Raw genomic sequence first — 23,503 nt, forward strand, 5'->3', positions numbered from 1 at the left:
GGGAAATGGACCAAAGGACCAACTTAACGAAATCTTTCTAGTGCAGAGAATGATTGCAAGATGAATCTTATATTAAACATGAGAAAGTGGGGATGGATAGGCAACCATTTCCCAGGGATAGAGTTTTCTTACTTTAATCTTAATCATGTTGCAGTTTAAATTCTGCTGCTTCCAAAACCCTGAGTTACTCCACATGTTCCCCCTTATCTCTGCTGCTAAGTCACTTCAGTCATGTCCGACTCTGTGCAACCCCATAGACATCAGCCCACCAGGCTCCCCCGTCCCTGGGATTCTCCAGGCAAGAACACTGGAGTGGGTTGCCATTTCCTTCTCCAATGCATGAAAGTGAAAAGTGAAAGTGAAGTCGCTCAGTCGTGTCTGACTCTTAGCGACCCCATGGATTGCAGCCTACCAGGCTCCTCCGTCCATGGGATTTTCCAGGCAAGAGTACTGGAGTGGGGTGCCATTGCCTTTCCGCCTTATGTCTAGCCCCAGATTTTTATTATGAAGATGTTCAAACAATACAGAAAAAATGAAAGAATAGTACAAGAATATACCCATCACTTAGATTTACCAGTTTTGACTCTTTGCCTGTGTGCATTGTCTTTAGTTTTTCTTTTTTTTCATTCTTTTTTCTGTTAAACTCTTTATGTTGACATAGTAGTAGACATCATGGCACTTTGTAGACATCATGGCACTTCACTGAAAAAGGACGTTCTACTATGTAACCACCATAATATTATCTCAGCTAAGAAAATTGATAGTAAATTTGAATATGCCCTGGATAATAGATAATATTCTATTAATATGTAATAGAGGCATACTCAAATTTTTGTCAGATGTCTTATAGATGTTTCCCTTGGGTTGGTTGGTTGGTTGGTTTTGTTTAAATCAAATTAAGGTTAATAAGTTGCACTGACTTACTATTCTTTATTACAAGAGTTCTCCCTCTCTGTTTTTTCTGTTTTACATGACATTGGCTTCTTTAAACTTAAAATTTTTTAAACTATGGCAGAATATACATAAAATTTACCATCTAAACTGTACAGTTTAGTGGCATTAAGGATTTTTACCTTATTGTGCTACATTCACCAGTATCCATCCACAGAACTCTTCATCTTGCAGAACTGAAACTCTGGTACCTGTTAAACAATAACTCCCCACTCCTTCCTCCACCTCATCCCCTCGTCCCCTGGCAACCACCATTCTACTTTCTGTCTTTGTAAATTTGTCTGTTGTAAGTACCTCATAAAAGTGGAATCATACAATATTTGTCCTTTCGGGACTGGCTTATTTCACTTATTGTAAGGTCCTTACGGCTTATTTCATGTATTATCATGTGTCAGAATTTCTGTCCTTTTTAAGATTGAATGATATTCCATTGTGTGTATAGACCACAGTTTATCAGGTGGCACTAGTGGTAAGAAGCCTGCCTGCCTGTGCAGGAGACATGAGAGACATGGATTCAATCCCTAGGTTGGGAAGATCCCCTGAAAAAGGGATAGCAACCCACTCCAGTATTCTTGCCTGGATAATCCCCTGGACAGAGGAGTCTGGCATTAAATATATAATATTATATATTAAGTTCCAATGTAGGAATATGAATGTATTTCTGTTATTGATGTCTTCTTTAATTTACTTCAGAAATCTGCAAGTGATTCAGTTTCTCTGAATCATCACCAGCATTTGATATCATCACTGTTTGTTATTTTAGTAGTAGATGTATAGTAGTGTCTCACTGTGGTTTTAATTTGCATTTCTCTAATCTATGAGATCAAATTGCCAACATTCATTGGACCACAGAGGAAGCAAGGGGATTCCAGAAAAACATCTACTTCTGCTTTATTGAGTATGCTAAAGCCTTTGACTGTGTGGATCACAACAAACTGTGGAACATTCTTCAAGAAATAAGAATGCCAGACCACCTTACCTGTCTCCTGAGAAACTTGTTTGTGGGTCAAAAAGCAACAATCAGAACCTAACATGGAACAGCTGACTGGTTCAAAATTAGGAAAGGAGTATGACAATGCTGTATATTGTCACCCTGTTTATTTAACTTCTGTGCAGAGCACATCACGTGAAATGTTGAACTGGATGAATGACAAGCTGGAATCAAGATTGCTGGGAGAAATATCAACAACCTCAGATATGCAGATAATACAATTCTAATTGCAGAAAGTGAAGAGGAACTAAAGAACCTCTCGATGGGTGTGAAAGAGGAGAGTGAAAAGGCTGGCTTGAAACTCAACATTTTTTAAAAAAACTAAAATCATGGCATCAGGTCCCATCACTTCATGGCAAATAGGTGAAATCAGGTGCGTTCAGGGTGATATAGCCATAGACTTCATGGCAAATAGAGAAAAAGTGGAGGCAATGACAGATTTTATTTTCTTGGGCTCCAGAGATCACTTCTGACAGTAACTGCAGCCATGAAATTAAAAGACTCTTGCTGCTTGGAAGGAAAGTTATGATAAACCTAGACGACATTAAAAAGCAGAGACATCACATTGTCAACAAAGGTACATATAGTCAAAGCTGTGGTTTTTCCAGTAGTCATGTACGGTTGTGAGAGTTGGAGCATAAAGAAGGCTGAGTGCCCAGGAACTGATGTTTTTGAATTGTGGTGCCGGGGAAGACCCTTAAGAGTCTCTTGGACAGCAAGGAGATCAAACCAGTCAATCCTAAAGGGAATCAACTATGAATATTCATAAGGACTGATGCCAAAGCTGAAGCTCCAATATTTTGGCCACCTGATGCAAAGAGCCAACTCATTAGAAAAGACCCTGAAAGACTGAAGGAAAAAGAAGGGGGCAGCAGCGGATGAGATGGTTAAATAGTATCATCAACTCAATGGACATGAATTAGAGCAAACTCTGGGAGATAGTGAAGGACAGGGAAGCCTGAGGTGCTGTAGTCCATGGGGTTGCAAATGGTCAGACACGACTTAACTACTGAACAACAACAACAACAATGGATAATGATGTTGAATCTGTTTTCATGTGTTTATGTGACATTTCTCTATCCACTTTGAGAAAATTTTCTTTATACCTTGACCTATTTTCTAATTGGAGTGTTTTTTTTGCTGTTGAGTTTTGAGTTTTTTTGTATTGTGCTTTTTCAAATAAGTGATTTGCAAATATTTTCTCCCATTTTGTAGTTTGCCTTTTCATTCTCTCAATAGTCTTTCACAAAGCAGAAGTTTAAAATTTTGGTGAAGTCTAATGTATCAATTTTTAATGGATCATACTTTTGGTGTCAAGTCTAAGAATTTCATTGAATCCTATATCCTGAATATTTTCTTCTCTTCTTTTAAAGATTTTATATATAAATCTTTAAATCCATGATCTCTTTTGAGTTAATTTTTGTGCCAGTTATAAGGTTTTGGTTAAGGTTCATGTTTTTGTCTATGGATATCCAGTTGTTCCAACGCCATTTATTGAAGAGACTATTTTTCCTCTCTTGGGTTACTTTCCATGCTTTCTCAAATATTACTTGGCTATATTTTTGGGTCTATTTCTGTTGTTCCTGTTCCATTCCATTGGTCTATGTATCTGTCTTTTAGCCAGAACCACAGTCGTGATTACTTTAGCTATATAATATGTCTTAAGATCAGACATAGTGATTCCTCCCACTTTATTCATTTTCTAAACAGTTCTCACTGTCCTTGAATGTTCCTTTATTTTTCCCTCTAAGTTTTAGAGTGATCTTGTCTATGTCTGTAAAAAAATCTTGCTAGGATTTTAATAGGAATTGTGTTAAACCTATAAATCAATTTGAGAAGAATTGACATATATATTATGTTGAGTGTCTCCACTTACTTAGATCTTTTTCGGTTTCCTTTATCAATGTTTTGTATTTTTTAGGATGTAAGTACTGTTCATGTTTTGTTCAGTTTATATTTAAATGATACTATATTTTTAATTTCTGTGTTCATGTATACAGTTGGTTTTTATATGTTGATATTATGACTTTGTTGAACTCACTTATTCTAAGATTTTTTATAGATTCTGTGAGATTCCCTATATAGGCCATTGTGTCATCTATGCAAATAATTTAATATCTTCCTTTTCTATCTGTATACCTTTTATTTCCTTTTTTTGCCTGATTGCATTGGCTTGAACTTCCAGTATTATGTTGAATGGGTTAATGAGAGCATAGATCTTTTTCTTGTTCCGTGTTTTTTTTCTTTTCTTTTTTTTTACCATTAAGTATATCCCAGAATTTGCTTTGGAGGGTTTTTTTGTTTGTTTTTTTTGGTATCAAAACCAAAATTGATTTTATCAAGTTGAGGAAACTCATCTATTTGTAGTTTTCTAAGTTTTTTAAATTATGAATTGGTGTTGAATTTTTTCAGATTTTTCTGCATCAATTATGTGGTCATATGATTTTTTTTTTCCTTCTTTAGCCTGTTAGATTAGGGATTATATTTATTGATTTCCAGACTTTCATCCCTCTTGGCCGTAGTGTGTAATTCTTTTTATATGTTGTTGACTTACATTTACTAATATTTTATTGAGGATTTCTGTATCTATATTCATGGTAGATATTTATTTGTATGTTTCTATATTTTTGGTGCTGTCTTTGTCTGGTTTTGGTATTAGGTAGAAGATGGTGAACGTCTTGAGGGAAGGTAGTGATAAGGACCACTAAGTCATGGACTTGGTGTGTGGGAACGTCAGAAAGAACAGGGGGAAAAGGGAATTCAAGACATGGAAATGGTGTTATTTAGCTGGAAATACTATTGCTTGGATGAGTATAGGACAAGTGTACTAGAACAGAGGAGTGAGGATGGAGTCTGACTGTTATGGATGGAACAGTTATTGTAGTAGGTTTATGGAGAATCTTAGATAATGAGGATGTGGTGGGGCTTCTAGGTAGTGAAGAGGAACTAAAGAGCCTCTTGATGGGGTGAATGAGGATAGTGAAAGAGCCAGCTTAAAACTAAGTATTAAAAAAACTAAGATTATTGTATCCGGTCCCATTTCTTCATGACAAATAGAAGGGGAAAAGATGGTAGTCGTGACAGATTTCTTCTTGGGCTCTAAAATCATTGTGGATGGTGACTACAACCATGAAATCAGAAGACAGTTGCTTCTTGGCAGGAAAGCTATGACAAACCTAGACAGTGTGTTGAAAAGCAGAGACATTACTCTGCTGACCAAGGTCTGTATGGTCAAGGTTGTGGTCTTCCCAGTGGTCATGTACGGTTGTGAGAGCTGGATTGTAAAGAAGGGAGAGCACCAAGGCATTGATGCCTTCAAACTGTGGTGCTGGAGAAGACTCCTGAGACAAACTGTAAATCCTCTCAGCTGTTACATAACCGTATATTTACAAAAGGTGGGGGTGAGACAGCCTGGCCACCGCCATCTTGGCTAATTCACTTTTCTACAGAATTGCTCCATTTCTGTGCAAATCTCTGATTCCACTGCTGTTAGAGACATACTCTTCCAGTGCTTTTCAACACACTGTCTAGGTTTGTCATAGCTTTCCTGCCAAGAAGCAATCGTCTTGTTTTATCTCCCTTGGACAGCAAGGAGATCAAACCAGTCAATCTTAAGGGAAATCAACCCTGAATACTCACTGGAAGGACTGATGCTGAAGCTCCAGTATTTTAGTCACCTGATGTGGACAGCTGACTCACTGGAAAAGTCCCTGATGCTGGAAAAGATTGAGGGCAGAAGGAGAAGAGAGAGTCAGAGGATGAGATGGCTGGATGGCATCACTGAAGCAATGAACATAAACTTGGGCAAACTCCAGGAGATGGTGAGGGACAGGGAGGCCTGGTGTGCTGCATCCATGGGTTGTAAAGAGTCAGACACGACTGGGTGACCAAACAACAACGATTGGGAATATGTTGACTGTAGGGGGGGAAAATTAATATAAGAGCCTTAAGGGGTGAATAGTGGAGACAGATCTTGGACCAGAAGGTGATATGGACAGACCCTATGGAAGGATCAGTCTCAAGCAGGAAAGTGAACCACTCTCAGAATCTGGGAGGGAGAAGGGATTGATACGGAAAGCATGGGGTCCTTAGAAGTGATATCAGTGTCCGGAAGTACCTCTCCTTATGCTTTGTTTGGAAGGAAGAGTATGTCTCTAACATCAGTGGAATCAGAGATTTGCACAGAAATGGAGCAGTTCTGTAGAGAAAGATCGAATTAGCCAAGATGGCAGTGGTCAGGCTGTCTCACCCCCACCTTTTGTAAATATATGGTTATGTAACAGCTGAGATGATTTACAGCACTGTGCACACACATCACAGTGTACTCACTTGGTCCATTTTAATTTTGTAAACCTGTATAATTTCCACTTGATAAGCCCTTGAGGCTGTGTTATGGCTGCATCCACTGGGTCAACCAAGAGAGAATGCAGCATGGCTGCCGTATGGCTGCTATGCCAGCCCAGAGAGAATTAAACACGACTGCAGTTCCTACAGCTCCTTGAGTCTTCTTCCAGCTTGCCCACGCACCCCTTGCCTACCCTGGGTTCAGTGAACAGTGTGAACAGCAAGACAGTTGGCGTAGTTGGCAGGATGATACAGCAAGAAATACCATGTACTGACACACTTATGGGGGTAGTTGTGATGACACTCACTGGTCCTTAGTTTGATTTTTATCTGCTTGTTTTTTGTTTTTAACAGATCAATAAGGACCACAGTTAGGACAAATTAGTGTAGAAACTCTTCTTTGATAATATTCAAAATTAAGACATTGGAGGTTCTTCTGGTCAGCTGCTGGGTTCTAGTCCTGTCTAGCATTGATTATGACAGGGCCTTTGGTTCCATTCTTTGTTGAATGAGAGAGCCACTGACCATACAGTTTATAATCAGCAGTTCAGACTTAGTCTACAGACCAATTCTGCATAATCTCTTCCACAAAATATTAGAAAAAAGAATACGTAATTTATTTTTATGATTCTGACGTCAAAGTCAGACAGAGAACAGTTTCCATCACTTGCTGTCATTTTCTTTCTCATGCCTTCATGTGCTGGCACTCAGGGAGCTGATTTCTTTTCTTATTGCAGCTGCAGTCGACTCCGCCAGGTTCAGCGCATCTTGACCCAGAGCAGCAAGTCTCGACCCGACGGGATCCTCTGCATCCTAGGTCAGTGTTTTTCACAAGCTGGGACTCAGGGCTGGGGCAACTTGCTTCTGTTCACAGGAAGATATTAATAATAGTGTCATCACTGTGAGACAAGCTGTGAGTTAGTATTCTTCTCCCAGCCCTTGTTCCCCTTAAATCTGTTGCTGTTTTAATGAAGTCCACTGACGTATCAGTGAAATAGGGAGCCTGTACCACAGAGTAGGCACTTTGTTTATGTTATTTCTCCTCACAGTGATCCTTGTAAGGGGGCGAAATTGAGACTCTGGGAGACAAAACAGACTTGCCTAGGGCCATAGAGTGACAGAATTGGGTGTTTATTCTTTATCACTTTCTTTTACTATGAAAGAAAAATTAAGACAGTACACAGTAATGAAGTTTTCTAATCATCCCAGATACCAGTTCCACTCCCCAAGAGATAACATCAACTGTATTTTTTTTTAACACAAAAGGGAACATTTTATGTATATTGTTGCTAACCTAACTGAAAAAATTTTCACTTGATAAGTGTATCTTGGAGATTTTTCTATGTCAGATCAGTCTCCTTCTTTATTTCATTTTCATTTACATTCACAGTATTGAGTCATAAAACTTGCTTGGATCAGGTTGTTTATCTGTCAGCCTTCTAATTTCCTTCCCACCAGAAGTGAACCACTTTCTTTTTTGTCCTTTAGATAGTCTATGCATAATTTTATTTTTTCACTTACTAGCACTTTCATTTAAACTTATGAGAGTCAGTGTGCAGAGTGCACACTGGAGTTTGAAATACGCACTCTGGAGCCAAGCAGGTTTTGGGTTTGAATTTTGACTCCATCACTCACTTACTCAAGAGACATAGTTTACAGTGGGCCTAGAATTCCAGTCATTGGTTTCAAATGCTGAAACAACAATCACTGGATTCTCTTTCCAGCTGCAGCCAATAAAGGGGGTGGGGGTTCTCTCTGCCATGAAGTTACTTTTGAATAAAACCACCTATTTGTTACTGTACTTATGCTATTATTTCTGTTAGTTAAGGCTCAACCTAGTAAAAATAGGCAGCATAAAATCGATCACGTGGGCAACTTGAATACAAATACTAAAGGATTGAAAAAAGGGTCAACCTAAAGAATACCATGAGACCAGATACATATATATATATATATATATATATATATATATATATATATATATATGTAAAATGAAAACACAAATCTTGCAGAAATTGATGTTTGAAGGTGGGTATGTGAAGTTTAAGGTAAAAAGTTAATAAACCTCTAGGACAAAGAGCTGTGAAGCCAGAAGTCAATGAGGCACTTGTATGTTTTTAAACAACTTCAGGAGTTTAGTGAATTCTACTTTGGGGGGTAATTAGAGTTATCATAGCATCTCGTGATCAGTTGGTTGGTTTAATTTAGCCTTCTAACCCCTGCAGTATCCTTCCTAGCAACTCTGACTCCCTCCACTTTGGCATTTGCTATTTAGTTCTTATGATATAGGAAATGTTTTCACTGATTTTCTGCTAACCTTTGTAAAAAAAACAGTTTTATGGTGGTATTAATTCATGTATAGTAAACTGCATATATTTAAAGGGTACAATGTGATAAGTTTTGACATATGTATGTTGTTGCTGTTTAGTCGCTAAGTCATTTCTGACTCTTTGTGACCCCGTGAACTGCAGCTGGGCAGGCTTCCCTGTCCTTCGCTATCTCCCAGAGTTTGCTCAAATTCATGTCCATTGAGTCAGTGTGATGCTATCCAGCCATCTCATCCTCTATCACCCACGTCTCCTGCCCTCAGTCTTTTCCAGCATTGGGGTTTTTTCCAGTGAGTCGGCTCTTCGCATCAGGTGCCCCAAGTATTGGAGCTGCAGCTTTAACATTAGTCCTTCTAATGAATATTCATGGTTGATTTCCTTTAGAATTGACTGGCTTGATCTTCTTGCAGTCCAGGGGACTCTCAAGAGTCTTCTTCAGCACCACAATTCAAAAGCATCAATTCTTTGGTGCTCAGCTTTCTTTATGGTCCAACTCTCACATCCTTACATGACTACTGGAAAAACCGTAGCTTTGACTATACAGACCTTTGTTGACAAAGTGATGTCTCTGCTTTTTAATACACTGTCTAGATTGGCCATAGCTTTTCTTCCAAGGAGCAACCATCTTTTAATTTCATAGCTAGAATCGCTGTCCACAGTGATTTTGGATCCCAAGAAAATAAAATTTGTCACTGTTTCCACTTTTCCCCCTTCTGTTTACCATGAAGTGATGGGACTGGATACCATGATTTTAGTTTTTTGAAATGCTGAGTTTCAAGTCAGCTTTTTCACTCTCCCCTTTCACCCTCATCAAGAGGCTCCTTTTTGCTTTCTGCTGTTAGAGTGGTATCATCTGTATATCTGAGGTTGTTGATATTTCTCCCAGCAATCTTTTTTATTTACTTATTTATTTTAATTGGAGGATAATTACTTTACAATATTGTGGTGACTTTTGCTATACATCAACATGAATTGGCCATAGACATACATGTGTCCCCCCGTCCTGAACGCCCCCGCCACCATCTTCCTCCCCAGCCCCCTCTCCACCACCTTCCTCCCCACCCCCTCCCCCCAGGTTGTCACAGAGCACCAGCCCTGGTTGCCCTGCTTCATGCATGGAACTTGCACTGGTCATCCATTCTGCATACAGTAATGTACATGTTTCAGTGCTATCCTCTCAAATCATCCCATCCTCTCCTTCTCCCACTGAATCTAGAAGTCTGTTCTTTACATCTGTGTCTCCTTTGTTGCTCTGTATGAATCAATCTTGATTCTAGCTTGTGATTCATCCAGTCTGGCATTTCATATGATGTACTCCACATATACATTAAATAAGCCAAGTGACAATATGCAGCCTTTTCGTACTCCTTTCCCAATTTTGATCCAGTCCATTGTTCCATGTCCAGTTCTAACTGTTGCTTCTTGAGCTGTATACAGATTTCTCAGGAGACAGGTAAGGTGGTCTGGTATTCCTATCTCTTGAAGAATTTCCACAGTTTGTTGTGATCTACACAGTCAAAGGCTTTAGCATACTCAACAAAGCAGAAGTAGATGTTTTTCTGGAATTCCCTTGCTTTCTCTATGATCCAACAAATGTTGGCAATTTGATCTCTGGTTCTTCTGCTTTTTTGAATTCAGCATGTACATCTGAAAGTTCTCTGTTCACATACTGCTGACGCCTAACTTGAGGGATTTTGAGCATTACCTTGATAGCATGTGAAATAAGTGCAATTGTATGGTAGTTTGAACATTTTTTGGCATTGCCCTTCTTTGGCATTGGAATGAAAATTGGCCTTTTCCAATCATGTGGCCATGGCTGAGTTTTCCAAATTTGTTGGCATATTGAGTGCAGCACTTTAAGAGCATCATCTTTTAGGATTTGCTATAGTTCAGCTGGAATTCCATCACCTCTACTAGCTTTGTTTGTAGTAATGTTTCCCAAGGCCCACTTGGGGATGGTCTTGATCCCTGCCTCCTGTACAGTGTCATGAACCTCTGTCCATAGTTCTTCAGGCACTCTGTCTGACAGATCTAATCCCTTGAATTTATTTGTCACTTCCGGTGTACAATCATAAGGGATTTGATTTAGGTCCTCCCTCCAACTATTACTTGGGCCCCCTGAATCAGAGACCCTCTATATGAGGGTTAGGAGCATATGTTGCCTCACCAATTTAGGCACAATGCCCCTTATCCGCTTGGAAGCAATACTGAATGAGAACGATGCCCCCCTTTCCCTAGGAAACATAATTCTCCTAAAAGAAAAGTGGGGAATGAGAGGTTAACAGGCAGGAAGGCTAGGGGTCTCCAAACGGAGGAAATTGGCTGCAAGTGTCAGACGTTTTTTATCTCTCTCTTAAGTGGCAGGAGGAAACAAACTACAAGTGTCAGATTTTTTTCCCTTCTCTACACAAATTTAAAAGGAAGTTTCTCTTAAAAGTCTGTGTTGCCAAGATGACACCTGGTTCCACCTGAACTTAACTTTTCTTGAGCTAACCTATGTGTTTTTCTTATAGAAATGTTTTTCTTAAGCTATGTTAATGAACTATGTATTTACCCTAGACTCTTTCTTCAAGTTGGTTCTGCTTAAGACTCAGAACAAACCACTGTTTTACTCATACATTGTTCTCCTAATCTATGTTAGTGAAACTATATATTTACTTGGAAACCTGCCTTTCTTCAAGATTCATGGCAATCATTTTACGGCCTGGGATGACTCACCTTATGCCGGAGTTATCTCAAAATGCATGTTGTGGGTGAGGGGCTTGGTTCCAGGCTGTGGGTTTTGAGACATTCCCTTTCTGTAATTAGCAGCCTGCTGGTAGCTCTGTAACATCCAGCTAAAGACTAGCAGGGGGGCACTCTTTCTGCCCCCTTCTGATGTCTATGTCAGAAGCTTTCTCTTTTATACTTTAATAAAACTTTATTACACATACACACACAAAGATGCTTGCTCCTTGGAAGAAAAGCTATGACCAGCCATACTAAAAAGCAGAGACATTACTTTCCCCAAAATGGTCCGTCTAGTCAAACCTGTAGTTTTTCTAGTAGTCATGTATGGATGTGAGAGTTGGACTATACAGAAAGTTGAGCACTGAAGAGTTGATGCTTTTGGACTGTGGTGCTGGAGAAGACTCTTGAGAGTCCCTTGGACTGCAAGGAGATCCAACCAGTCCATCCTAAAGGAAATCAGTCCTGAATATTCATTGAAAGAACTGATGCTGAAGCTGAAACTCCCAATACTTTGGCCACCTGATGGGAAGAACTGACTCACTGGAAAAGACCCTGATACTGGGGAAGATTGAAGACAGAAGGAGAAGGGGACGACAGAGGATGTGATGGTTGAATGGCATCACCAACTCAATGGACATGAGTTTGAGTAAGCTTGGGAGTTGGTGACGGGCAGGGAAACCTGGCATGCTGCAGTCCATGGGGTCACAGAGTCGGACATGACTGAGTGACTGAACGGAACTGAAGGCCCACTTGACTTCACATTTCAGAATGTCTGTCCCTAGGTAACTGACCACACCATCATGGTTATCCAGGTTATTAAGATCTTTTTTGTGTAATTCTTCTTTGTATTCTTGCCGCCTCTTCTTAATTTCTTCTGCTTCTGTTAGGTTTTTAGTGTTTCTGTCTCTTACCATGCTCATCCTCACATGAAATGTTACCTTGACATCTCGTTTTCTTGAAGAGATCTCTAATCTTTCCCTTTCTAGATTTCCTCAATTTCTTTGCATTGTTCACTCAAGAAGGCTTTCTTATCTCTCCCTGCTAGTCTCGGAATTCTGTGTTCAGTTGGGTGTATCTTTCCCTTTCTCCCTTGCCTTATGCTTCTCTTCTTTTTCTCTGTTGTTTGTAAAGCCTCCTCAGGCGACCACTTTGCCTTCTTGCATTTCCTTTGGGATGGTTTTGGTTACCGCCTCCTGTACAGTGTTACAAACCTCGTTTATAGTTCTTAAGGTACTGTGTCTGTCAGGTTCTATAATAATATATAAGGAATAGATTACATAATATATAATATATAAGGAATAGATTCTCTTGAGTCTATTTCATCACCTCCACTGCATGATCATAAGGGATTTGATTTAGGTCCTACCTGAATGATCTAGTGATTTTCCCTACTTTCCTTCAGTTTAAGCTGAACTTTGCAATAAAGAGTTCTTAATCTGAGCCACAGTCAGGTCCAGGTCTTATTTTTGCTGACTGTATAGGGCTTCTCCATCTTCAGCTGCAAAGAATATAATCAGTCTGATTTCAGTGTTGACCATCTGGTGTTCTCCATGTGTAGAGTTGTCTCCTGTGTCATTGGCAGAGGGTGTTTGCTATGACGTGTTCTCTTGACAAAACTGTTAGCCTTTGCCCTGCTTCATTTTGTATCCCAAGGCCAAGCTTGCCTGTTACTCCACGTATCTCTTGATTTCCTCCTTTTGCATTCCAATCCTGTGATGAAAAGTATATCTTATTTTTGATGTTAGTTTGTATAAGGTCTTATGGATCTCAGAGAACCGTTCTCCTTCAGCTTCTTTGGCTTTAGTAGTTGGGACATAGGCTTGGATTACTGTGATGTTTAATGGTCTGCCTTGAAAACGAACTTAGATCATTCTTTTGTTTTTGAGATGGCACCTAATTACTGCATTTTGGACTCTTTTATTGACTATAAGGGCTACTCCATTTCTTCTAAGAGATTCTTTCCTACAGTAATAGGTACAGTGGTCATCCATTCCCTTCCGTTTTAGTTCAGTGATTCATGTTCATTCTTGCCATCTTGCTTGACCACGTTCAATTTATCTTGATTCATAGACCTAACATTCCAGGTTCCTATGCAGTATATTTCTTTACAGCATTGAACTTTACTTCGGTTAAGGGGTGACGTATGTGTATACATGTGAGAGTACCACTACAGTCAAGATAATGTACGTAGCTATTACTAACTCTAGGTTCCCTTGTGTCCTTTTGTAGGGTCTCCATTCTGTCTCTTCTCCACTCTTAGGCAATTACTAATATGCTTCCTGTCATTATACATTAGTTTGCATTTCTCAGAGTTTTATATAAATCGAATCATACAGTATATATTTTTTTGTCTGACTTCTTTCACTTAGGATAATTATTTTGAGATTCATCCTTACAGTAGCATCTATCATGAATATGTCTCTTTTTATTGGTAATTATTGTTTTATTGTATGTACATACCAGTTAGGACCTACAAATAAAACTACTGTAACATTTGCATACAGAGTGGTTCTACTGTATTATATTTTTACCAGCAGTTCTTGAGAGTTCCATTTAAAAAAAATAATTTTTTAGCCCAATTTTAGATTTTTTTACAATTTTTAGGTTTACAGAAAAATTGCAAAGAGAGTAGTACAGCGTTCCCATGTGTGCTTCATCCAGTTTCCCCTATTGTGTGTCCATGCTGTGTTGCTTCAGTTGTGTCCGACTCTGTGCCCGTATGCACTGTAACCCATCAGGCTCCTCTGTACATGGGATTCTCCAGGTAAGAATACTGGAGTGGGTTGTCATGCCCTCCTCCAGGAGATCTTCCCAACCCAGGGATCAAACCCAAGTCTGCTGCATTGCAGGTGGATTCTTTACCAGCTGAGCCCAGAGAAGCCCAATTAATGAGTATTAATATATTATTATTATCTGAAGTCCACAGTTGCTTCACATTTCCTTAAATTTTACCTAATGTCCTTTTTCTGTTCTAGGATCCCATGTGAAATTTAGTTGTCTTCTTAGGCTTCTTTTGACCATAACAGTTTCTCAGACTTTCCTTGTTTTTGATGACCTTAATGACAGTTTTGAGGAGTAATAATGAAGTACTAGTACTAGAAAAATCCCTCTATTAGGATTTTTCTTTTGTTTTTCTCATAATTAGACTGGAGTTGTGGACTTTGGAGTGGAAGATCAGTGAAGTAACATGCCATTTTCTTCACATGATAGTGAGAGTACATATTAACAACAAGACTTTTCAGTGAATATTGACTTTCATCATTTGTCTGAGATAGTATTTGTGACATTCTGTACTATAAATTTTTTTCCCCACCCCTCCGTCCATACTGTCCTCTGGGAGGAAGTCACTATGCAGCTTACACACTAAGGAGTAGGGTTCATACCCCATTGCCTTGAGCAGAGGATAGTAATTACATAAATTATTTGAAATTCTTCTTCATGGGATATTTGTCTTTTCTCCCTCATTTATTTCAGTCATTTGTTTGTATCAGTATCAATTCATGAATATTTATTTTATACTTTGAGTTAAAATCTAGTATTATTTCATTTATGCTTTAGGTTATATTCCGTTGCTACTTCAAATTGTATCAGCTTGACCATTTGGAGCTTTTTTGGTTGACTCCTATGTCCCTCCCTTTGATATATCCTCATCGAAGTTTTAGTCTGTTTAGCACTTCTGTATTTTCTGACAGTATAAGATTCTCCAGTCTTATTTTGTCTATTACCTGCTTCAGTCCTCAAAACACCCATGCTCTTAAGGAGCCCTGATTTCTGTTATTGGAGAATTGTATTAGAAACCAAGATCTACGTACTGTGTATGCTACAGGGATGTCATTGCTTTTAGATCCTTCCAGCTGAGGAAGCTCTAGCTGAAGCACTCGGGTTCAGTAGTTGCAGCGCACAGGTTTAGTTGCCCCTTGGCATGTGGGATCTTAGTTCCCCAACAAAGAATTGAACCCACATCCCCTGCATTAGAAGGTGGATTCTTAACCACTGGACCACCAAGGAAGTTCCCCACTGGTTATTTTTAACTCTAGCACTTTTGATTTTTTTTTTTATCCCTTTCTTCACTGAAGTGTTGGTTGGGATAGAAGAGGACTGTGCTGCTTTGATCTAGCTGAGAAAGTAGTCTTCCCACAGAAGTCCTCTCTCAGCCCTACTGGCCTGAATGCCCACTACTTTTCACTTTTCACTGCTCTGAAAAACCATTGGCAGTCCTGTTTCCCAAGCTCCAGCTGTATTTACATTCTTTGAGCTCCTTCTGCCACAGCCCCTTCCCTTCAATCTTACATAGACTGCTCCCTGCCCTTGACATGTCCCAGAGCTACGGCTCTGGGCTTTTACACATAGACAGGAACCAAATAGTATATGTGCCTTTGGCATTGAAAGGCAGTTATGAAGGCAGTATTTTAATTTCCTTTTCATTAGTCTCTGACCCAGCCCCATTAGACTGTAAGCTTCATGAGGACCATTTGTAGGCATGTTTGCATGCTTCAGCATCCAGCACAGTGCACGGCTTTAGGCCTGATAAATATTTGTGAGAAGATGGATGTCTGTGGTTTCATTCACTTGTCCTCTTTTCACTTCTTTGAGTTCTTCTCAAACCACCTTAATTCTCCTCTATTTGATTTCATTGTTTTGATAAAGGTCGTTTTGAGAAGAAAATACTTTTTCTGATGCCTAGTCCTATTCCAACTGGAAGTATTACAAAATCTTTAACCACCTCTGACAGGGTGTGGACTGTATTTTCTGGTAACTTCTATCCTCAAAAATTTCATTTGATTAAATTAATAACTTCTGTATTCTGTGCTGTTTCACCATCTCAGGTATTCAGATATTGAATCCATGTAAGAATACTTGATGCTGAGGCTACTTCTTTCACAGAGAGTTGTTTAGTTTGGTTTCTGGCACGAAACTGGTCCGAGGTGCTACCTTTAACTTAACCATCACAGTTTTGCTGAGCAGGGACAAACTATTGGGACTCATTTTCTCCCATAGTACAGTACAGCTGATCAGAACCTTCTTTGTCTTGCAGGAATCGATAGCAGGTACAATGAAGGCTGCAGAGAGCTGGCAAATTATCTTCTGCTTGGTTTGTACAATCAAAATGCCAGTGATTTTGAGAAAACAGGGTTTTCTGAAGAAGTTTTAGATGGTAAGTATATATTGGTAGACTCTGTGTGAGAGAGAAGTTACATAATTTATTCCTTTGAATGCTTATTTCAATGCCCTTTTATGGAAAATTTAAAATAGCCTGCGCTCCCATAAATTTTTGCTCTTTTATTAATGAAAAACATTTCTTCTTTGCTGATATGTTAAGTAATATGCTTTTGGTCACCTACTAGATAATAGACTAGTGACAAGTACATGAACCATGAACTTCCAGATGTTCTAGTTGAATTTAGAAAAGGCAGAAGAACCAGAGATCAAATTGCTAACATCCGTTGGATCATCGAAAAAGCAAGAGTTCCAGAAAAACATCTATTTCTTCTTTATTGACTGGCAAAGCCTTTGACTGTGTGGATCACAACAAACTGGAAAATTCTGAAATAGATGGGAATACCAGACCAGCTGACATGCCTCCTGAGAAATCTGTATGCAGATCAAGAAGCAACAGTTAGAACTAGACCTGGAACAACAGACTGGTTCCAAATTGGGAAAGGAGTACGTCAAGTCAAGCCTGTATATTGTCACCCTGCTTTTTTAACTTATACGCAGAGTACATCATGCGAAATGCCAGGCTGAATGAAGCCGCAAGCTGGAATCAAGATTGCTGGGAGAAATATCAATAACCTCAGATATGCTGATGATACCACCCTTATGGCAGAAAGCAAAGAACTACAGAGCCTCTTGATGAAAGTGAAAGAGGAGAGTGAAAAAGTTGGCTTAAAGCTCAACATTCAGAAAACGAAGATCATGGCATCCGGTCCCATCACTTCATGGCAAACAGATGGGGAAACAATGGAAACAGTGACAGATCTTATTTTCTTGGGCTCCCAAATCACTGCAGATGGTGACTGCAGCCATGAAATTAAAAGATGCTTGTTCCTTGGAAGAAAAGCTATAACTCACCTAGATAGCATATTAAAAAGCAGAGACATTACTTGACCAACAAAGGTCCATCTAGTCAAAGCTATGGTTTTTTCAGTAGTCATGTATGGATGTGAGAGTTGGACTGTACAGAAAGCTGAGCACTGAAGAATTGATGCTTTTGAACTGTGGTGTTGGAGAAGACTCATGAGAGTCCCTTGGACTGCAAGGAGATCCAACCAGTCCATCCTAAAGGAGATCAGTCCTGAGTATTCATTGGAAGGACTGATGCTGAAGCTGAAACTCCAGTACTTTGGCCACCTGATGTGAAGAACCAACTCATTGGAAAAGACCCTGATGCTGGGAAGTTTGAAGGCGGGAGGAGAAGGGGACGACAGGGATGAGATGGTTGGATGGCATCACCGACATGATGGACATGAGTTTGAGTAGCCTCCGGGAGTTGGTGATGGACAAGGAAGCCTGGCATGCTGCAGTCCTTGGGGTCGCAAAGAGTCATACAGGACTGAACAACTGAACTGAACTGAGTGACAAGTAGTTTTCAGAGTATGTTTATTGGATAAATCAGTTTTAGAGGAAATGGTAAACATCAGTATTTGACATTATATCTTCTTGGCAAGGTACTAGTTTTCCTGTAAATTTCCTACTGCCTCTACATGCTGGAAGGCTCATGTTATATGCTGTTGTCCTATGATAGCACTTTCAACTGTAAGTCAAGGACGAGCCTGCAAGGTTCTCCTACAAGGAAGATTTCATGTAGATCTTCAGTTTAGGAACAAAGGCTCTTTGTCCTGCCCTGTCTTTGGGCATTGTTTTCTATGTGACTGTAATTTATGATGGTGCCTGTGATTACAATGCAGTCTTTCTGCTAACATTCCCCTTTTCTCGCTTTGAGACACTCACCCTGTGGTTGTGCTGCTATGGGGGTGATGCCCAAGAGCTATCTCTGATATCACATACTTAGCATCATGACTTGTCTGCCAGATGGATCAGAAGACACGGGAATAGACAAATCAAAATGGACAAGAGACAGCTCTTGTGAAGCAGCTGGGGGATGCAAAATCTGATGTTGAAATAATCTTGCTGTGAATCTAATGCAGTGATTCTCAACTAGAGGGTTTTATCCCCCAAGGGACATTTGGCTGAAGACATTTTTGATTGTAACAGCTGGGCAGAGTGGGTAGAGCCAGAGATGCTGCTAAGCATCCTATGATGCATACATAGGCCAGCTCCTCACAACAAAAAATGTTCTGGTCTAAATGTCAGTAGTGCTGAAGTTGAAGAACCCTGGCCTAGTGTATATGAAAATTCTTCTAATTTCTTAGTAAAGTCCTTAGTAGTATCTATCAGTAGAGATTTGTTAAAGTTTTTCTTTTTATTAGTGTGGAAAGAGCAGGCTGAAATTATCCCTTCTAGTAATTTTTTTTAACTCAAATTTAGTTTCAGATTCTGATGTTAAAAATTGCTTTCTTACACTGTATAACATCTACTGGTTTGGAAATAATTCATTTTGGCAGCTCATTGAGAATTATAAAAAGGCAGATGCTTGTGCAGCCACACATTTCATTCACTGTAGTCAAGGTTGCTAAGGACACTACAATATTGAAATAAAAGAAATAGTTTAAGTCCTCAAAAGTCCTCTTTTCTGCTTATCTCTGTCTTTATCCTGTTGCCTAGCACAGTGAAGGCTTGTAATGAGCATTTTCTTCCAAATTAATTCATTTTTTAAATCCAAATAGCTAGAAAGGTGAGTTTACCAGATTTATCTTCTGCATTACAATCCCTAATTATCTGAAAGAAAAAGAGGCAAATACAAAGAATTTATTAAAAAAAAACTTTTAAAATAGTTTATATGTTCATCCAGTTCTCTTACGCTTTCTTCTTTTACCTGCCTGTGTACTCTGTTAAAATTTACTTGTGGTGATAACCTTAGTCCTGTGAGATCCAAGCATGCTTCATTCGGTTTAGTGGCTGTTGCATGATTTCTTTTACTGGATCCTAATTCTTTGCAGTATGTTGTACATCAGTATAGAGTACAGTCGACACAGGAAGCTCTCAGTGATGTCAAACTCTCACTGTTAAGCAGGTCAGCTACAAGTGATTCAGAGTAAGTCTCCCAGAAGGATGAGAGGGCGGACTCTTTCCCATCCCATGGTGCCTTTTAAGTCCAGCACTTAGCTGAGAGTCAGCAGTGAAGAGGCTGCTCCATTCTGTGATCCCTTGAACACCTTGGATCTGACTGAGTGTGGAGCTTAGAGTGATTTTATAGGTCATAATCATAGAGCTTTATTTCATGAGGCCACCCAGCTGTGTAGTCAGCTGACATCAGTATTCACTGGGCTTTATGTTTTTGTAGATTATTATCTGTCACACTGTGTTACATGTTAGCATTGCCCTAAGCCTGGTGCCTCAGTTGCTCTCCGCTCCCATGCTCCTTTCTCATTTCCAGCCATCTCCTCCAGCCCTTTCCCAAATATTGTGTTGTTAGAAAGAGGCCTAATGGCTCTGGTATCTGAGGAGCCATAGAATGAAGCCTCTGCTTTTCTTCTGAAAGTGTGACACTTTCTTAGTGTTTAAACTGTTTTAATATTCCTGCCCTATTCCTTGGCTCATTTGTTAGTGTGTGTTAGTTGCTCCGTCGTGTCCAACTCTTTGTGACCCCATGGACTCTAGCCTGCCAGGCTTCTCTGTCCATGGCATTCTCCAGGCAACAGTGCTGGAGTAGGTTGCCATTCCCTTGTCCAGGGGTCTTCCTAACCCAGGAATCAAACCTGGGTCTCCCACATTGCAGGCAGGTTCTTTACCATCTGAGCCATCAGGGAAGCCCCCGTTTGTTAGTTTACTTGGTTTTATTTGCACCTTTGGGATTGCTTTGTTTATTTGACCCAGCAACACTGATTGTTATTCCTTGTATCTGTGAGCTGTTGATCTATTTATAGAAGCCTTGTCCACTTGCCTTTCCTTCCTTCCTTTCAGCCTCTCCTGTGTACAGAGTTCACCCTTGTATATAGTAACCTTTCCCAGGTCACAAGGAAAGTGATGTCCTCAGGCCCACAATTTGCCTTGACCCAAACTAAGAGCTTTAGACACTGATGTATGCAGGAGAACCGGTCACTGGCCATATTCTGTGCTGTTTTCCTGCCTCAGTGACTTTTAGCTGCAGAGTTGCCATTTACTATTTATTTCCACAGTGAAGAACACAGCTGAGTTTGGTACAGCAGACTTTGCTTTGTTGAACTTTATGAAATGCACTGAAGGCTGTTCTTTTGACTTATTCTACCATAACCAGAGCGCTACAATGGATGAAGTGTTGTGTGGGGATGAGGAAATCTTTGCTGTCCACACTTGAGTGTTCTACAGTCACTTTGAAGCATGTTGCCTAATTTAAAATTTTTCAGTTTAGAGTTTTGTTACGTTGTTTCTGAGGTAGTTTTAATGGTTTCACAGATTATGTGGGCAGAAGGTGTCTAAAGGAAATCCTCTGACCATCTTGTGTTTTAATTTTGTTTTCTTACAGATGTGATTATATTGATTAAATCAGATAGTGTCCATCTGTACTGTAATCCTGTAAATTATCGCTATCTGTTACCCTATGTGGCCCATTGGAGAAATCTGCATTTCCACTGCATGACTGAAAATGAGGTGAGGAGAAAATATAAAATAAAAACGTAGAGACACTCTAAGGATACTTCAGGAAAAAAGAGACATGGAACAGAAAGTCCTTAAAAAAATTAAATTGGGGCCTTCCCTGGCAGTCGAGTGATTAGGACTCCGAACTTCCACTGCAGGGGGCACGGTTCAGTCCCTGGTTAAGGAAGTAAGATCCTGCATGCCATGTGGCATGACTCCGTCCCCACCCCAAATCAAATTGTGAAATGTGGTTTCACAAAAAAGTTGTTTTAGTGGAACTTTTCATATTTCATTATGAAGCTACCCCAGCAATAAATTACATGCCTGAAAAAGGCGAAAAGAACTGTTAAAATTGTGACCTAATAGTAGGCTTATGAACCTACCTTCCTGCCCTGCTTCTTCATCCCCAACTTGGGCCCATTTGCTCAGGCCTAGGAATGGCCCCAGGAGCCGTTCTGTGACATTCCCATGTTTGGATTTCTTGGTATTTGTTTCTTTTTCCCTTTGGACCCTTTCTAAGAGTTTGGATAGAAATCAAATTGGGGCTTAAGATTTAGAATTTCATGGAAGTTGGGACCCAGTGTAAGTTTAGAACCCTTTTTCCATATGAGCATTCGGGGAATTTGTTTTTGGCTGTGCCGTGTGGCATGCTGTACCTTAGCTCCTTAACCAGGGATCCAACCCATGCCCCCTGCATTGGGAGCTCTGAGTCTTAACCATTGGATCACCAAGGAAGTCCCCCATTTGGGAGATTTTTGAGGATAAGTTTTATCTCTTGAATTTAGGTCTCTGATCCATTTTGAGTTGATTTTTGTGTGTGGTGTAAGGTAAGAGAATGATGTGTTTTTGATCAACAGACACAAAAAGCTGGCTTTAAAAATACCCTCTTGAAGGGAATTCCTTGGTGGTCCAGTGGTTAGAGCTCTGTTCTTTCACTGCCAAGGACATGCGTTCATTCCCTGGTCATAGGATTAAGATCCTTCAAACTGAACAGCATGGCTACCAAAAAAAAAAACCCCTCATGGGACATTTGGGACAACTAATAAAAATGCAGAGGAAATATGGAATTTTATATGATGTCTCATTAGAGCCTGATTCCTTTAATTTCCTTCTTTAGTATGAAGATGAGGAAGCTGCAGAAGAATTTAAAATTGCCAGCTTTGTGGACATGGTTCGAGACTGCAGTAGAATTGGCATTCCTTATAGCTCCCAAGGTGTGTATCTGACAGTCATCCATTTTAGAACCTTGCTGGGCTGGCGTATGAGTCGAAAGTCCTTACTTCTCCTTTCAGTGGAGACATTCATCTGGAAAACCCATTGATCTGTTTTCAGTAAAGGCAGAGAGGATCGGGCAGAATGAAATCTTAGGACTTTGCTATGCAAGTTTTTGTTCATAACTGAAGTTTCTGCAGCATCACAGCATGCTACCAGCAATCAGATTGAAGGACTCATGAGGATCTAGTCTGTACCACTTATTAAAGATGAAATATAGTTGTGGCGCCTCTTGCCAATAAGAAATAGTAATTTGGGTAGCTGTTAAAAATATGCTGACGGTGATGCTCAAAAATAATGTATAGGGGATTTTCCTGGTGATCCAGTGCTTATTAAGACTTCGTGCTTCCATTACAGGGGGTGTGGGTTGAATCCCTGGTTGGGAAACTAACGTCCCATATGCTGTGGGGCATGGCCAAAAAAACAAGTGTAAAAACAGAGAGAAAAGATCAGCAAGTTTAGCAGTGCTTCTGTCTTTATCTACTAAAAGGAAAAAAAAAAAAAAAACTTGTACATTTAATGTTTCCTTCCTTATAATAATAGGGAAGGAAATATTTTGATTTCATACTTTTCCCTTGAGGAAGTTGGTTAGCTATGTGTTTTTTAAGGGAAAGGAGTCAAGTTTTGGTCTGTTAATAAATATATCCACTTAGGGATACAAGTCAGATATAATAGGCCACTATTTGTTTTCTTACTTTCCCTGGAAACCAGAATGTGAAAATATGGAGAAACTTGAATTTTTGTAACTTGTTTGTATTTTGTTTTTTCCTTGACTTTCATTTTGTATTTCTAGTGTTAATATCTAACCATTTTATCTGTTTCAGTTTTTGGTATTTTTTTTGCTAGATGAGGCTGTGGTGAACTTGTAAGAAATGATGCCTTTCTGAGCACATTAGATCAGGTTTAGACTGCTGTATTCAGGATGAAATTTGATACATGTTGTACTTGATTCCTCTAGGTCACTTGCAGATATTTGATATGTTTGTAGTGGAGAAGTGGCCTGTTGTACAGGCCTTTGCTCTTGAGGGCATTGGAGGGGATGGATTTTTTACCATGAAATATGAGGTATGTATGAAAAGCAGCATGTTTGGTTTTTCTGCCACTAAGCTGTTTTTATGAAGGCCCACAGTGTGGGTGTTCATTATAACACTCTAGAAAGCTGGGAGTGACTCCAAAGGGTATGGGACAGTTTAAAGTATTTGAAATGGAA

The 23,503-nt window shown here is 39.6% G+C and overlaps 1 protein-coding gene across 3 annotated transcripts in view; it reads left to right on the plus strand.

The window, feature by feature from the left end:
* DNAAF9 (dynein axonemal assembly factor 9) overlaps positions 1 to 23,503 on the plus strand; it is a 173,199-nt gene that overhangs the window by 15,703 nt on the left and 133,993 nt on the right. For all 3 annotated transcript variants that reach the window (XM_061436679.1, XM_061436680.1, XM_061436681.1), the window contains exons 2-6: positions 7,024 to 7,103; positions 16,379 to 16,498; positions 20,909 to 21,033; positions 22,139 to 22,235; positions 23,252 to 23,358. In XM_061436679.1, coding sequence (XP_061292663.1) covers positions 7,024 to 7,103; positions 16,379 to 16,498; positions 20,909 to 21,033; positions 22,139 to 22,235; positions 23,252 to 23,358 — 529 coding nt within the window. The remainder of the gene's footprint in view (positions 1 to 7,023; positions 7,104 to 16,378; positions 16,499 to 20,908; positions 21,034 to 22,138; positions 22,236 to 23,251; positions 23,359 to 23,503) is intronic.

Source organism: Bos javanicus, chromosome 13 (assembly GCF_032452875.1).
Source record: "Bos javanicus breed banteng chromosome 13, ARS-OSU_banteng_1.0, whole genome shotgun sequence".
NCBI lineage: Eukaryota > Metazoa > Chordata > Mammalia > Artiodactyla > Bovidae > Bos > Bos javanicus.